Source organism: Octopus bimaculoides, chromosome 4 (assembly GCF_046866305.1).
Source record: "Octopus bimaculoides isolate indiv1 chromosome 4, ASM4686630v1, whole genome shotgun sequence".
NCBI classification, from domain to species: Eukaryota; Metazoa; Mollusca; class Cephalopoda; order Octopoda; family Octopodidae; genus Octopus; species Octopus bimaculoides.
This window is the reverse complement of record NC_142931.1, coordinates 105,508,408-105,523,067: the sequence shown is the minus strand read 5'-3', so window position 1 is coordinate 105,523,067 and position 14,660 is coordinate 105,508,408. Positions and strand designations below refer to the sequence as shown.

Below are 14,660 nucleotides of genomic sequence, written 5' to 3'. Positions count from 1 at the left end.
ACTTGTCTAAACAAGTTTCCTCTATATGCATTAGAGTAGTATTTCCTGACATCTTAGTCTCTTATCTCTTTGATATCAAATCAGCTGGCTGGTGGTGGCAGTCAAGAGCAGATAAAGTTGAATTTGAATCTGTTTCTTATAAATGTTTTATTAGGGTGGAAATTGTAAAATAACAAAAATAAATTAAAGCCAAGTGAGAAAAATGAAAAAAAATTATATTGAATTAGCAATGAACTTTGACAGTCCCTGTCGTCTCATGGTTAACAACAAAATATGATTAACACAAAATAAAGAACAACAAAATTAGTGACGTTGACTTTCTTTTTATTGCTATTTACTTGTCATTAGTCTCTTGATGTTTGGTTTAGTGTTTGTGGACACCAGTGTCATGTCATTATGTTCAATTCCATCCTGGTTCAGTTTGTGAACACTAGTGTCATGAAGCTCAGTTCCATTCCATTCCATTCTGCTCCATGTCCTTAGTACAATAGAAAATGCAGTTTTACAGATAAGTTGTGAGAGATGGAATTATTGGTTCTAGTACTATCTTTGCAAGTTGTTATTTTAACTAGAAAAACTTTGAATATTGATGGGACACAGAGATTGTTTCATTGTATTTGTCCTCTGGGCATGGATATTTCAGCAACTTGACTCACAATGACATTATTGGAGGGACAGGCATCTCTTGGATTTTCTTTGGTGCTCTTTGCTCAAGGACAAGTTCTACCATTTTAAGGAAACATGGTTTGGCAGTCTTCTCAGATGCAGTGAGAGGCTTTTTTCTCAATACAACTATAGAATTGGCTTACAGAACTAATTTTGGTGACAGACAGAATTCGAGGCAAGAAAGAGTTTCTTTTTGATCATGTTGGACATGTCTGATTTGATGTCTTTGAGTTGAGTTTACTTTTTAAATGCTCTGGTAATCTTGCAGGTTTTAAATTTGAATTGCATATTGTGAAGTTACAAAACATAAGGACCACCAATATTGTTTTTAACAGACATACAGCCATACTTAATATATTTGTGGCTACATTTTCTGACTTTGATAGATTTCGCTGGGCCATAACTCCGAGTGTCACAATGAAACCAAATAAAACAACTAACAGTGCATATAGGATAAAACGGAAGACCAATCATCATCATCATTGTTTAACGTCCGCTTTCCATGCTAGCATGGGTTGGATGATTTGACTGAGGACTGGCGAACCAGATGGCTGCACCAGGCTCCAATCTGATCTAGCAGAGTTTCTACAGCTGGATGCCCTTCCTAACGCCAACCACTCCAAGAGTGTAGTGGATGCTTTTACGTGCCACCGGCATGAGGGCCAGTTAGGTGGTACTGACAATGGCCATGCTCAAATGGTGTTTTTTATGTGCCACCTGCACAGGAGCCAGTCCAGTGGCACTGGCAATGACTTCGCTCGAATGTTTTTTCACGTGCCAGTAAGGTGATGCTGGTAACGATCATGCTCAAATGGTGCTTTTTACATGCCACCGGCACGGAAGCCAGACAGCTGCTCTGGTAAGGATCACGCTCGGACAGTGCTGTTAGCGCTCCACTGGCACAGATGTCAGTCATCAAATTTTGTTCAATTTCAATTTCAATTTCACTTCCCCCAACAGGTCTTCGCAAGCAGAGTTTAGTGTCCAATGAAAGAAAGGTTGGCATGGGTGCCAGTCGTCGAATTTGGTTCGATTTTGATTTTACTTGCCTCAACAGGTCTTTGCAAGCAGAGTTTAGTGTCCAATGAAGGAAAGGTAGGCATAAGTGGGCTGGCTACACCCCTGGCAAAGGCCACGGGTTATGGTCTCACTTGGCTTGCCAGGTCTTCTCACGCACAGCATATTTCCAAAGGTCTCGGTCACTAGTCATTGCCTCAGTGAGGCCTAATGTTTGAAAGTTGTGCTTCACTACCTCAAAGGTCATGCTTCACCACCAGTTCTTCCTGGGTCAACCTCTTCCACAGGTTCCCTCAACTGCTAGAGTGTGGCACTTTTTCACACAGCTATCCTCGTCCATTCTCGCCACATGACCACACCAGCGCAATCGTCTCTCTTGCACACCACAACTGATGTTTCTAAGGTCCAACTTTTTTCTCAAGGTACTTACACTCTGTTGAGTATGCACACTGACATTACACATCCATCAGAGCATACTGGCTTCATTTCTTGCAAGCTTACGCATATCTTCAGCAGTCACGGCCCATGTTTCACTGCCATGTAGCATGGTTGTTTGTATACATGCATCATACAGTCTGCCTTTTACTCTGAGCGAGTGGCTTTTTGTCACCAGCAGAGGTAAGAGCTCTCTGAACTTTGCCCAGGCTATTCTTATTCTAGCAGCTACACTTTCAGCGCACCTTCCCCGCTACTGACTTGATCACCTAGGTAACGGAAGCTATCAACTACTTCCAATATAATCTGTAAATGAAAGTAGGAACAATGATTAGACTCTATATAAAGATAAGATGGTATAGAGTTAAGACAAGTGAACAAGTAGACACAATACAACCAAGCTACATATGTACAAATTGTGTGTGGTTGTAGGTTGTGTAAGGAAGATTAGAATACAAGCAATGAGGTTGAAGAGCAGTGATGAGGGTAGTGTCATAGGAGCTAAGAGAGGGTGAGGTTTGTGCAACTTGGACATTTTCCCAGCAATTTGCAGATTTTTTTTGTTCTTTTTTTCCACACCAGAATTATCTAAAAAAATTTTCTGAGACCATTCCCAGTTCCTTTTGAAATGAATATAAGGCAGTAACACTTGACATTGGGAAAACACTCACTACAGGTTCATTGCAACTCATATTCACTTCAATTACAAAGCTATTTATTCTTCCTACTTTGCATCAAGTTATCTCTCCACAAGATATTATTGATGGCTTACAAGCAATAAACATAGAGATGGCTCAGAAGCCAGCCTGTGTCTTCTCCTCTTTACCCTTAAACTGCAACATTAGGACGACTACTACTACTACCACCACCACCACCCACTACCCACCACCTCTACCCTGTACACATCAGTGTTACATCAGTCTGGCAAGTCTTGCACTGATCTTCCTCTTGGATTAAATAGTCTATCAAATGCTAAGCTATATTTAAGTCTTCCCAGTGATATCTTATCAACAAGCGTGATACTTTTATCTGTGACGAGTGTACAGATAATGGTAAAAGAGAATTTTTTTTAAGAGCAGATGTTACCAGGGAAAACAGAAAAGTTAATAGTTTTGATTGAGATACCTATAATCTCCACCTTTTACAATGTCTACATTAGCATGTGATGTTTATATTAAGTTTCTTACATGTGATTAACTTGACTGTTTTAGGAAAGACTTGTGTTAGGTGCTTCAAATGACTTCGCCAGCCGAGTCTGGTCTCTGGCCGACCACCGATTACGAGTATGTATTCTAATCATTTCTTTTCTTAATACTATAACTTTATTACTATTTTTTAATTATTTAGACAAAGGAGAAATAGCATTAGCCTTGACCCCCTTCAGAGCCTCTGTGCTGATAGAGTAGAGGGAGATAGTTATCCTCAGAATGGCTGTTTGTCTTGAAAGCATGCAATACAATGGACTCTACTTAAGGTACCCAAATAACAGGCAGCAATATTAAACCAAACAGTGAGTTAAATCTACCACCAGCAAGAACAGCAACAGTCGCTTTGACAGCATTCTCTCTACCAAACTTTGGTAGTAGACACTGCAAAATGGGATCTGCCTGAACGCTATGTTGTTGCTAAATGAATTTCTTAACCACACAGCCAACTCTGTGCCCTTAAGTTGCATACTAATGCTAACTCTAGTAAATGGTATCTAAATTTTAGTTTACATTATAAACAAAGAAATAAACAGAATTAACAAAAATAGCTAATATTGAAGTAGAATACTGGACTAAAAATAGTTTTGTTATCTCACAATTCTGGATTCAAGTCAACCTAGAGTTATTATTGCTTTCTGGTGCCATGAAAAAAGCAACCAGTACACTCTGTGAAGTAGTTGGCATTAGGAAGGGCATCTAGTTGTAGAAACCTTGCCTAAACTGGGACACTGTGCAAGATGTGGTCCTTTGACCCTTTGGATCCTATCTAACTGCATAGAAAGCAGATGTAAAACTGGCACTGGTGGCTACTTAGTTAATTATTTCCCTTCTCTGCTGAAGAAGAATTACTAATTTTCTGATTAACGAAACCAATATTTATAAGCTTTAGACAAAAATATGGTTTTTAAAGGTAGTAAAATGAAAGCTAGCTTCATAATTTTAATGTTTTCCTGAAGAACAGTTTAGAAATTAGTGTATTGAAGTATTTCTTCTTGTTGATATCAGTAACTTTTTCCAAGAAAATCAATTTGTTTATAAATGATATCCAAAAGATTTTGACTAAAAATATAATTTTGAAGATGATGGTTTGTTGTAAGGATGTTAATGACCACATTTACTCTTTAAGTGATAGTTTTTGTTATAATTTATGCAAGTGTAAGTTGCTGGCTTATTCTTCTTGCTATATTATATACACTCAGATATTTGGTCTGGGTGTATATGCAAATGAACACATTAATGTTAGGTAATACATTAAGGCAGTGAGCTGGCAGAACTGTTAGCATGCCAAACAAACTGTTTAGCAGCATTTTATCTGTCTTTACATCCTGAATTCAAATTCTGCCAAGGTCTACTTTACCCTTTATCCTTTTGAGATTGAGTACCGGTTGAGCATTGGGGTCGGTGTAATTGACTTACCCCTACCCTAAAATTGCTGGCCTTGTATCAAAATTTGAAACCAGTATTAAATAAAACAAAAGATATAATTGTATTAAATTTCTACACTTGATAACTTCTAATCATAATTTCAGTTCAGATCAATTTTAATGACGTTTGGCAACCTTCTTTATGATGGAAGCCTTTAGTTTATAGTATAAAACAATGTACACTAGATATGATAAATTATTCAGTTTTATTTATTCTGCTTTAATAACTTTCAACAGTCACCTATTTTTATTTTTGTTTCTTCAGCATACTTTGACTGGCCACAGTGGCAAGGTTCTGGCAGCCAAGTTCTTTGGAGATACAGTGAAAGTGGTATCAGGTAGCAACGACAGAACACTCAAGATATGGGATCTTGTTAGTCGAGCATGTATGAAGTATTTCAGTTTTCATTCTATAATTCAAATGACTTTGGCTTTGGTGATTTTATTTTTGTACATACATTCCAAATTTAACAATGCTTGTAAGCTATGGTAGTAAGTAGTCTGTTAAAAAAAACTTAATTCATCATCATTGTTTTAACATTCACTTTTCCATGCTTGCATGGGTTGGACACAGCTTATTGAAGCAGATTTTCTACAGCTGGACGTCCTTCTTGTCACAGCCCTCACCTGTTTCCAAGCAAGGTAACATTTCCCCATGGCCTGGCATGTTTTTCACAGAAGACTAGAAACAAACAACATTGCTTGTGTGCAACCATGATGTCATAACAAGGGTACACATGCATACACACACAGACATGAATGCTTTTGAAACACACTGTTTCAGGTTCAGTCCCACTGTGTGGATTCTTGGGCAAGTGTCTTCTATTATAGCCCCAAGGCCAACCAAAGCCTTGCAAATGGACTTGGTAAACAGAAAATAAAAGAAACTTATTATTGGGGTGGGGGTCTTACTTTGTAATTGTTGTAATTGAGCAGCATCTTCATGCAAGAGTATGTTTCATGCCCTTCATTTCCAATCTTCTGCGAAAACATGTCTGGTCATGAGGAAACATTACCTTCCTTGAACACAGGAAGGGCATCCAGCCATAGAAAAATCCACCTCAGCAAAAAATATCTGACCCATATAAGCATGGAAAAGTGGACACTAAAACAGTGATGATCACACACACATTTGTTTTGTTTAATCCATCAATGCTTTTTTGAATTCTTTATTCTAAGTTATTTCACAATGTTTACATGAATAAGTAATCCAAAAGTTATTTATATACTATGTGTCAATAAATTTTCTTTTAATTTGTAAAGGTATCCGAACTATTTTTGCTGGATCGAGCTGCAATGATTTGGTCACACATCAAGGAACTTCCATCATAAGTGGTCATTTTGATAAGAAAGTTCGTTTTTGGGACAATCGAACGTCTGGAGATGGAGTTGTGAAAGAAGTGTCCTTAGGTGGTCGAGTAACTTCTTTAGATCTTTCAAAAGGTATGGAATGTTTTATTATGAGTATATTTTAATTTTTTTTTTTAATAAAATAGTGTAAAAGTTTTTCTTTGTATTGATTGAACTAATTGTTAATAGATTAACTTTTTCTGTTCCAAAACAGCCAATGGCTTTTATGATTTCAAAGAATTTTGAATTAGTAAAATCAGTGGATTATCAGACAAAATATTTGGCAATCTTTTCGCTCAACTTTGTTACTTCTCATTTCGAAAACTGCCAGCATTTATTTTGCTTTCATGCTGTTGGATTTCATATAATTACTACCTGGAGGACATAGAGATTCCATAAGGAAGCCTTTTATGGTAGCAGTGACTCAAAAAATATAGAGGAAAAAAAAATTAATACAAAGTAGAGGGTTCTCTTTAAAATAAAATAATGATAATGAATTTATTGTATACTGTGCTCAAGTGCACTACAACTCATCAGAAAAAGTAATCAAAACTGCATGAACTGTACATAGGATATGCACAGAAAATGAATAGTGAATACGTCTTTAAAAAAAAGAAACTGATGTGTACTGTTGGGGAATTTCAGGAGGCATGATAGTTTTGAAGGATGTAGTGTCTTGACAGCTAAGAACTGATGCAGGTAGTTTACTCTGTACTTCAGCAATTCTGAGCATGAAAAAAATGTTTCCAAAAGTTTGTTGTTTTTTTATTTTGTAAGCATGTCCACTAGTGTTAGACATATGGAATTCAAAAAAGGTGCCCAAGGTTGTTAGTAATTCAAAAAGGTGCTGAAGGTTGTGAGTAATTCAAAAAGGTGTCCATGGTTGTGAGGAGTTCAGAAAGGTGACCATGGTTGTGAGGAATTCAAAAAGGTGTCCAAGGTTGTTTGTGCAACTTCAGACAACTTCTTTTGTACCTGACACAAAAAGTACCTAGACTGTAGTAACGTATAATTCTAATTTCAGATTTGATTTTTCTATGTCAGTATGGAGAAATCAAATATAAAATGATATGGCTAAAATATAGTGAGGTTAATTAAATTGACAATGAAATCAATGTATAATAATTACATTTTTCTTAATTGCACTAATTTCATACACTTTTATCTTTGCTATATGTATTTTCAGATGGAAATCAAATTTTATGTTGTACAAGGGATGATTCTTTAAAGATATTAGACTTGAGAACATGTAGTGTTTTAGCAATATTAAAGTGAGTGGGAATTTTTATATTAGTGTTCAGTTTATGAAGTCTGTTTCCCTTTATATAAGGAAACAGATTTCATAATAAGAAATAAATTTTTACAATTGTGAAATCTTGTGTATGTATGTGTGTTATTTTAAATATGAACCTATATATTAAAACTAATTAACTTACAGTACTGAGACAATGTTCATGTGAGTAAATTGTAAATAAGTTTACTGGCATGTGCTTAATAAACCTTGTGTAAACAGATCCTATGATTAAACTGCAGGGCTCTATCTCTCTGTAGAGGGAACCAAAGAACAACTCAGTGTGTGTCACATGTTTGTTGCCAGCTTATCAATAGTATTTAGTTCATTTATTAATAAAGAGTTGAAAGCTGTTCTCTCTTTCTCTCTCTCTCTCTCTCTCTCTCTCTCTCTCTCTCATGAATAAAGTGGGCACAGTTGATAAACTGGCAATAACTAGGTGAAGCGTGTTGGACTATTCTGTGGCTTATTCTGTAGAGAGTGTGCTGTTTTTTAATCACAGAAAGGTTAAATGTGCACCAATATATTGTTTATAATTTACATTTAAATTGTGTGTGTGTGTATGTATCATCATCATCATCATCATCATCGTTTAACGTCCGCTTTCCATGCTAGCATGGGTTGGACGATTTGACTGAGGACTGGTGAAACCGGGTGGCAACACCAGGCTCCAATCTAAATTTGGCAGAGTTTCTACAGCTGGATGCCCTTCCTAACGCCAACCACTCAGAGAGTGTATGTATGTATGTATGTATCTATATATATGTATCTCTCTCTATATATATATTGTTTGTGTTTGTATTTATTTATATATATTTATACAAAGTATGGGGTTTTGCTCACAGGTGATCTAAACGATTAGGTATGCTAGGTAAGTGCTGTAACAGATTATTAGGGCTCCAAGGTTATAGCCAAGATGGTAGTTATGGAGCCATTGCAGATTTTCAATGCGGCAGATTTATAATTGTTAAAGAGGACAACAAACATATACCGTTCTCATTTTCCCTATTTGTCTCTGATGATGGAATATCCCAGAAACAGCTGTAAGACTTTTAATTTTTTCCAATAATAATATTGTATACGACTTGAGATATTTACCTTGCCTTAATGTTTGTTGTTCTCTTTAACAATTATATATATATATATAAAATGTTTTTGTTTTTTTTTTGCTAGTGCTGATGAATTCAAAGTAAGCTGTGACTGGAGTAGAGCTGTTTTTAGGTCAGTTTACATCTTTTTCAACTTCTTAATTTTCAGAAGGTAAAGCAAGGAAAACACTTGTGGATTTAGTTTGATTAAAGTGCGCACACACACACACACACACACACAGATGAGATAATACAGATTTGAAACATATGGGGCAGGGAAAAGTCATTTGCTCAACCCATCTTGTGCATAATGTCATGAAGAGTGAATATCTGTTTCATGGAGATGGTATTAGTGAGAGGCGTTATTGTAGTTGTAGTCTATAGGATATCCATGTGAGAGGGGGGAAAAAAGGGAATGATATTAAGAAATATTCAGAACAATTGAAATTATGGTAATATACTTACTATTGGCACAGGCATGGCTCTGTGGTTAAGAAGTTTGCTTACAACCATGTGGTTCTGGGTTCAATTCCTCTTCTACCTTTTGTCTCCTTAGGTTGCCCACAACTTGTAAGTAAAATTTGCTAGTAGAAACTGTGCAGAAGCTCATTAGATACATACACCCACATATATGTATATATATATATATATATATATATATATATATATATTGGTAAGGGATAGCAAAATAAGTGCATCACAGGAAAGTTCTTTGTATTTGATCTTCTATTATATCTCTTTGTGCTCAGAATGACTTTATTGTACTGCTTTTCCAGGTTGATAAAACATGTACCAGACAAAGTAATGATGCTGGTATAATCAATTAAGATCCCTTGCCCCAGTATAGCCACAGGCCACTTACCAAAACTAGTAAAAGAATTCAGAGAATCATTAAAAGCTTTTAGTGAACATTCAAAAGATATATTTTTTAACCCTTTAACATTTAAACCAGCCATATCCAGCCCAAATGTTTTACCTGTTTTTTTGTTCAAACTGGCTAGACCTGGTTTCTCACATCAACCCTACAGTGTCATTCTAAAAGTAGACAATCACATTGTTGAAATTTTGAAGTTAGGAGATAATGCATGATAAAGTCAAAACATTGTGAATAAGTAAACATTACATTTGACAGAATAAGCTGAACACTAAAAGGTTAAACTTAGATTTGGAAATTAACAAAATGTTGGTATCTTTGTGATAAAATGTTATAATTTAAAAATAATTTCATATTGTTGAAAAAAGTAAAAACTAACAGTGATTACAAAAGTACTTTTAAGGTAAATCTGCTGTTAAGATGATCAAATTTACAAGGGTAAATTAAGAAATACATATATTTATATATATTCTTTTCTACTCTAGGCACAAGGCTTGAAATTTGGGGGGAGGGGGCTGGTCGATTAGATAGACCCCAGTACGCAACTGGTACTTAATTTATTGACCCCGAAAGAATGAAAGGCAGTGTTAGCCTCGGCGGAATTTGAACGTAAAGACAGGCGAAATACCACTAAGCATTTTGCCCAGCATGCTAATGTTTCTGCCAGCTCGCCGCCTGGCCGTTGCCAGTATCGCCTGACTGGCCTTCGTGCGGGTGACACGTAAAAGCACCTACTACACTCTCTGAGTGGTTGGCGTTAGGAAGGGCATCCAGCTGTAGAAACTCTGCCAAATTTAGATTGGAGCCTGGTGTTGCCATCCGGTTTCACCAGTCCTCAGTCAAGTCGTCCAACCCATGCTAGCATGGAAAGCGGACGTTTAAACGATGATGATGATGATTAGCTGGTGCCAGTATTGTGCCTAATCAGCTTGTCTTTTGATGTTGATTTACTGTTAGGATACAAATGTTTCTGAAGCCATTTTAGGTTGTTTCTCTTGCGATACACAGTGCTGATGATCGCCACAAAGCTAGAAATGCATTCGCTACTCTGCCGAGAGAAGGCTCCTTGAAATGACAGTTGGTGTTTTTCAGCACACATTGCCTGAAGCAAGAAAGTTTCTTCACAGCTAATTAGTAGTGAAGACAGCTTTTGTACAGGCCAGATATGTGCCAAACATGTTTGAACTGATCAAAATTTTTGTTTAGATATTTGTTTCCAATATAATAAAGTAAGTTTTAGACATTGACATACAGCAGTATTATATGTACTTCAGTAAAATATTTAAGTTTATTAGTTAAGTGAAATGAGATGATGATAAGGTCATTGACTGACTTGTGAAAACAAATGAAATAATTATAACATTATTAAAAAAAAGCAAAAAGACAATGAAAATACTAAAGCTTTAAAGAATTGTAAACAAATGTAGAAATATTGTTTGATTGTTTTTCTTTTGATCTTGAAGCCCTGATAGCAGTTATGCTGTGGCTGGCTCACAGGAAGGTTCTCTCTATGTATGGGACACACAGAAACACACATTAGATAAAGTTCTTAAAGGCCATGAGTAAGTATTTCTGAATTTATATATATCTACATATTTGGTTTTGTATTTTTTATAGTGACTCACTATCAAAACTGTTTAATGGAAATCTTTTGATTAAAAATTTGTGTGTTTGTAAATAAAATATGTACACACACACATTGAGGTGGATGACAATATGAGTCTATATATATAACTGGTACATAAGATCTGTTGTCTTCGGGGGACAAAAATGAACATGTACACATATAGGCTTTACACATTTCCTAAACAAGCATGTTGTTTTTGTACATGAATCATACAACAAATATATTTATATATATATATATATATATATATATATATATATATCATTTCAGCATCTATGAGGTCTAAAGGTACTCATTTTTAGAACTTCAGTTTTGGACAGTTGTCTTTTCTTGTTTTTAACTAGTTTGGTGTAGGCGTAGGAGCTGTCCCCATGACCCCCCACAGGTCCTCTCAGACCAATGAAATTGACAGGGACAGGAAATACATTGACAAGTCAAAATCGATGCACTTATTGTTGAATTTGAGCTAATTTTTCTGTATAATTCACAAGTTCCCTCAGTTTCATGTTAATTATATTTCAAACACCAACTTAATAACAAAGTTATTTTACTGAAAATGTGACAGTCCCAATAAGGGAATCATACTGCTGCTATTTAGCCCTAGGAAGCTGGACTGCTTCCTGTCGGCCTTTTCACATTTCCTGTGTCCTTAAGTCTCTCTGTGAGATTTATAATTAGATCATTTCTAATTTTTGTAATTAGTGAATGTGTTTTCACTGTGAGAGGTTGACAGGCATCTTCAACCAGCTGGTCATGCTACTTCAGGCTGATGACAAGCAAAGACTCAGAAACATGTCCCTGAATGCAGGCTAGGCTGGGTGGGGGTGCTTGTCTCCCCCTCACAAATATAAGGACACAGGAAATATGTCAAGGCCAACAGGAAGTGGTCCAGCTTCCTAGGGCTAAATAGCAGCAGTATGATTCCCTTATTGGGACTGTCACATTAAGTTGACAGTATACAACTGCTTTATCGTAACACTGCTGCTTAAGTCTCTCTCTGAGATTTATAATTAGATCATTTCTAATTTATTTTACTAAATTCTCCATTATTTCTTAAATTAATTGAAACAAAGGTAGCATATCTCAGTAGAAATATAACAACAAAAGAGTATCATAGTGGAATATTTAATCCTATTTATTACTCTCAATATTAATCTTCATGACTCCATGTTATATAACTTCAGTCTTTGATCTGTATAGAAGAGATGGAGAAGCCTCCCCTATAGATTTTAATCTTTAGGAGATAGGAAACTGTTTTGCTGCTTCATTACTGTGTTTTCAGTTTGGTTACTTTACATTTAGAGAGCTCCTGTGAGCTTGCTGATACTAATGAAGTAACTATAGCTTATTTACACTGATTTTTTTATTCTAAAAACTTAGTAAAAAATTAGTAATACCAATATTAGTGGATGGTGTCTAATAAGTTTCTTTTGTGGGTGGATGGTTACTCCTCCCAGAAGGTCTTTTTCCTGAAAGTAGCTTGCTGACTTTGTCATCATATACTTAAGACCAAGAACTGTTTACTTGTAGCACTATACCTTTGAACTTAATCCAACAACTGCTAAACAATGATATTATCAAAGAGTTTTTTTGTGAGGATGTTGTGTGTGGTAAGAAGCTTGCTTCCCAACAACATGGTTCAGGGTTCAGTCCCACTGCATGGTACCTTGTGCAAGTGTCGAGCCTTGAGTTGACCAAAGCCTTGTGAGTGGTTTTGGTAGACAGAAACTGAAAGAAGCCCGTCATGTGTGTGCGTTTGTCCCCCACCACTGCTTGATAACTGGTGTTGGTTTGTTTACATCCCATTAACTTAGCATTTTGGCAAAAGAGACTGACAGAATAAGTATTAGGTATGGTTTATTTGACTAAATGTTCTTCAAGGCAGTCCCAGCATGGCCGCAGTCTAATGACTGAAACAGATAAGATATTTCTTAATGTATCAATGTTATATACAACTGTTCTCAAGTGAAATATGAGAGATGTTAAGACAAACAAAAAACTTCATAGAATTTATTCTTTATTCTAAATTTTATTTTGCATTTCAATTCAAAACTCAGCTCTACTAATTAAAGTTTAAAATTTCACATGCTGTCCATCTTGTAAAGATAATAATACATTACATGATGTCCATCTACTAAAGATAATATATTATGTATCCCACGATTTATATCTGTTTATCTCTTTTCAGTAATGCTGTAATTGCCTGTTCTTGGAACCCAACTGGTTCGAGTATTGTTAGTTGTGAGAAACATCGTAAAGTGATTTTATGGTCCGATTTTTAAATTTTTAAAACAAAGAAAATTGACTGAAAAAAAATGGAAAAAATATTGTGCCAGCTTATAAAGCTGCAATATTTATAAATCATATTTTCATGTCAGCTCTTAAACAGCAATATGATTTACAATTCATAAATGTACAAATCTGTCAGATGGCTAAACTTCAAAATTGCCCAGATAAAGATCATAATGATAACATCAATGATGTTATAAAAGAAATTATTTAAATTATTTAATTAATACCATTTCTAATGATCTCTGCACAGAGTGTACTTGTAAATGGTACATTTTTTAAAAATTGCTTTATCAGTTACAGCAAAAGAAGTTTCTGGACAGATGGCAGGTTTACTAATATTTGCTGCTTCATTGTAAACTTATCAAATTGTTCCTGACTTTTCAAACAGTTTTATCAGCCAAATTTATTGCACTACTTGATTCAAGCTTATTGCTGTCATGTAAAACTCTTCTTTTAGCCCACCATAATAATGATTATCATTCACTGAAATGACTTCCAGCAGTAATATTTTTACTGCATTTTATCAACCAATATCAATTTCAACTTCTACAGAAAAGAAATAACAAAGATACATACCTAATGTACAGTACACTTGAACATACATTAATCTTTATTGAAACAGTTCTAGCTTTGTGTCTGTTGTTATTTTTGATTTTGTGATGAAGTTTGGGTGTTCAAGTTTCAAGAATCTTCAACAGGGAATCAACCTGACAGACGAAAATGATTAGCAATATACAGTGTTCAGGAATCCCATCTATCTCTTCTGACACAACATAAGTGAGGTTCTCAAAGCAGTTTTGTGCACTTTATGTATACACACTGGGGATTTCACCTAATGTCCCTGTCAAGTTTACAACTACTGCTTCTTCCTATTGGCATCCATCCTTCATTCTTACCATTGACCACTTCTAGCCTTGTTTATAGCCATCTTTCAGTTCCCTCCTTCCTTGCAACTTCTCTTTCTATTCCTTATCACTCATCCTTCCATCATTCTCCTAACCACTGCATTCTACAGCTGTAATATTAGCTGTGTGAATCAGGATATTATCATCCTGAAAGATTGTACTACCAACAGGGATCAATGTTTGTACCATAGGATGGACATGATTAGCTAAAATATTAAGATAATCCTTGACGTTAATTCTGCCGTGTAGAAGAACTAAAAGGCCAAGATAATTACTTTATGTGGCTGCCCAAAATACTTCAGGGCTACCTCCATTTTTTTTTTTACAGTTGGAGCCAAACAGGGTTGAAGGCTTTGGTTAGTTGGTTGGGAGTGATAGAAGACACTTGCCCAAGGTGCTATGAAATGGGATTGAACCTGAAACCATACTGTTGGGAAGCAAACTTCTTAACCATGCAGCCATGTCTACACTTGTATGTATCAA

General features: G+C 35.6%; 1 protein-coding gene across 2 annotated transcripts in view; it reads left to right on the top strand.

Moving 5' to 3' along the window:
• LOC106882625 (autophagy-related protein 16-1) overlaps positions 1-13,899 on the top strand; it is an 81,750-nt gene extending 67,851 nt beyond the window's left edge. For both annotated transcript variants that reach the window (XM_052967334.2, XM_052967333.2), the window contains 7 exons: positions 3,330-3,401; positions 5,016-5,136; positions 6,014-6,193; positions 7,287-7,371; positions 8,565-8,612; positions 10,817-10,915; positions 13,169-13,899. In XM_052967334.2, the coding sequence (XP_052823294.1) occupies positions 3,330-3,401; positions 5,016-5,136; positions 6,014-6,193; positions 7,287-7,371; positions 8,565-8,612; positions 10,817-10,915; positions 13,169-13,262 (699 nt within the window). In that variant the 3' untranslated portion in view covers positions 13,263-13,899. The remainder of the gene's footprint in view (positions 1-3,329; positions 3,402-5,015; positions 5,137-6,013; positions 6,194-7,286; positions 7,372-8,564; positions 8,613-10,816; positions 10,916-13,168) is intronic.
• Positions 13,900-14,660: the final 761 nt, after the last annotated feature.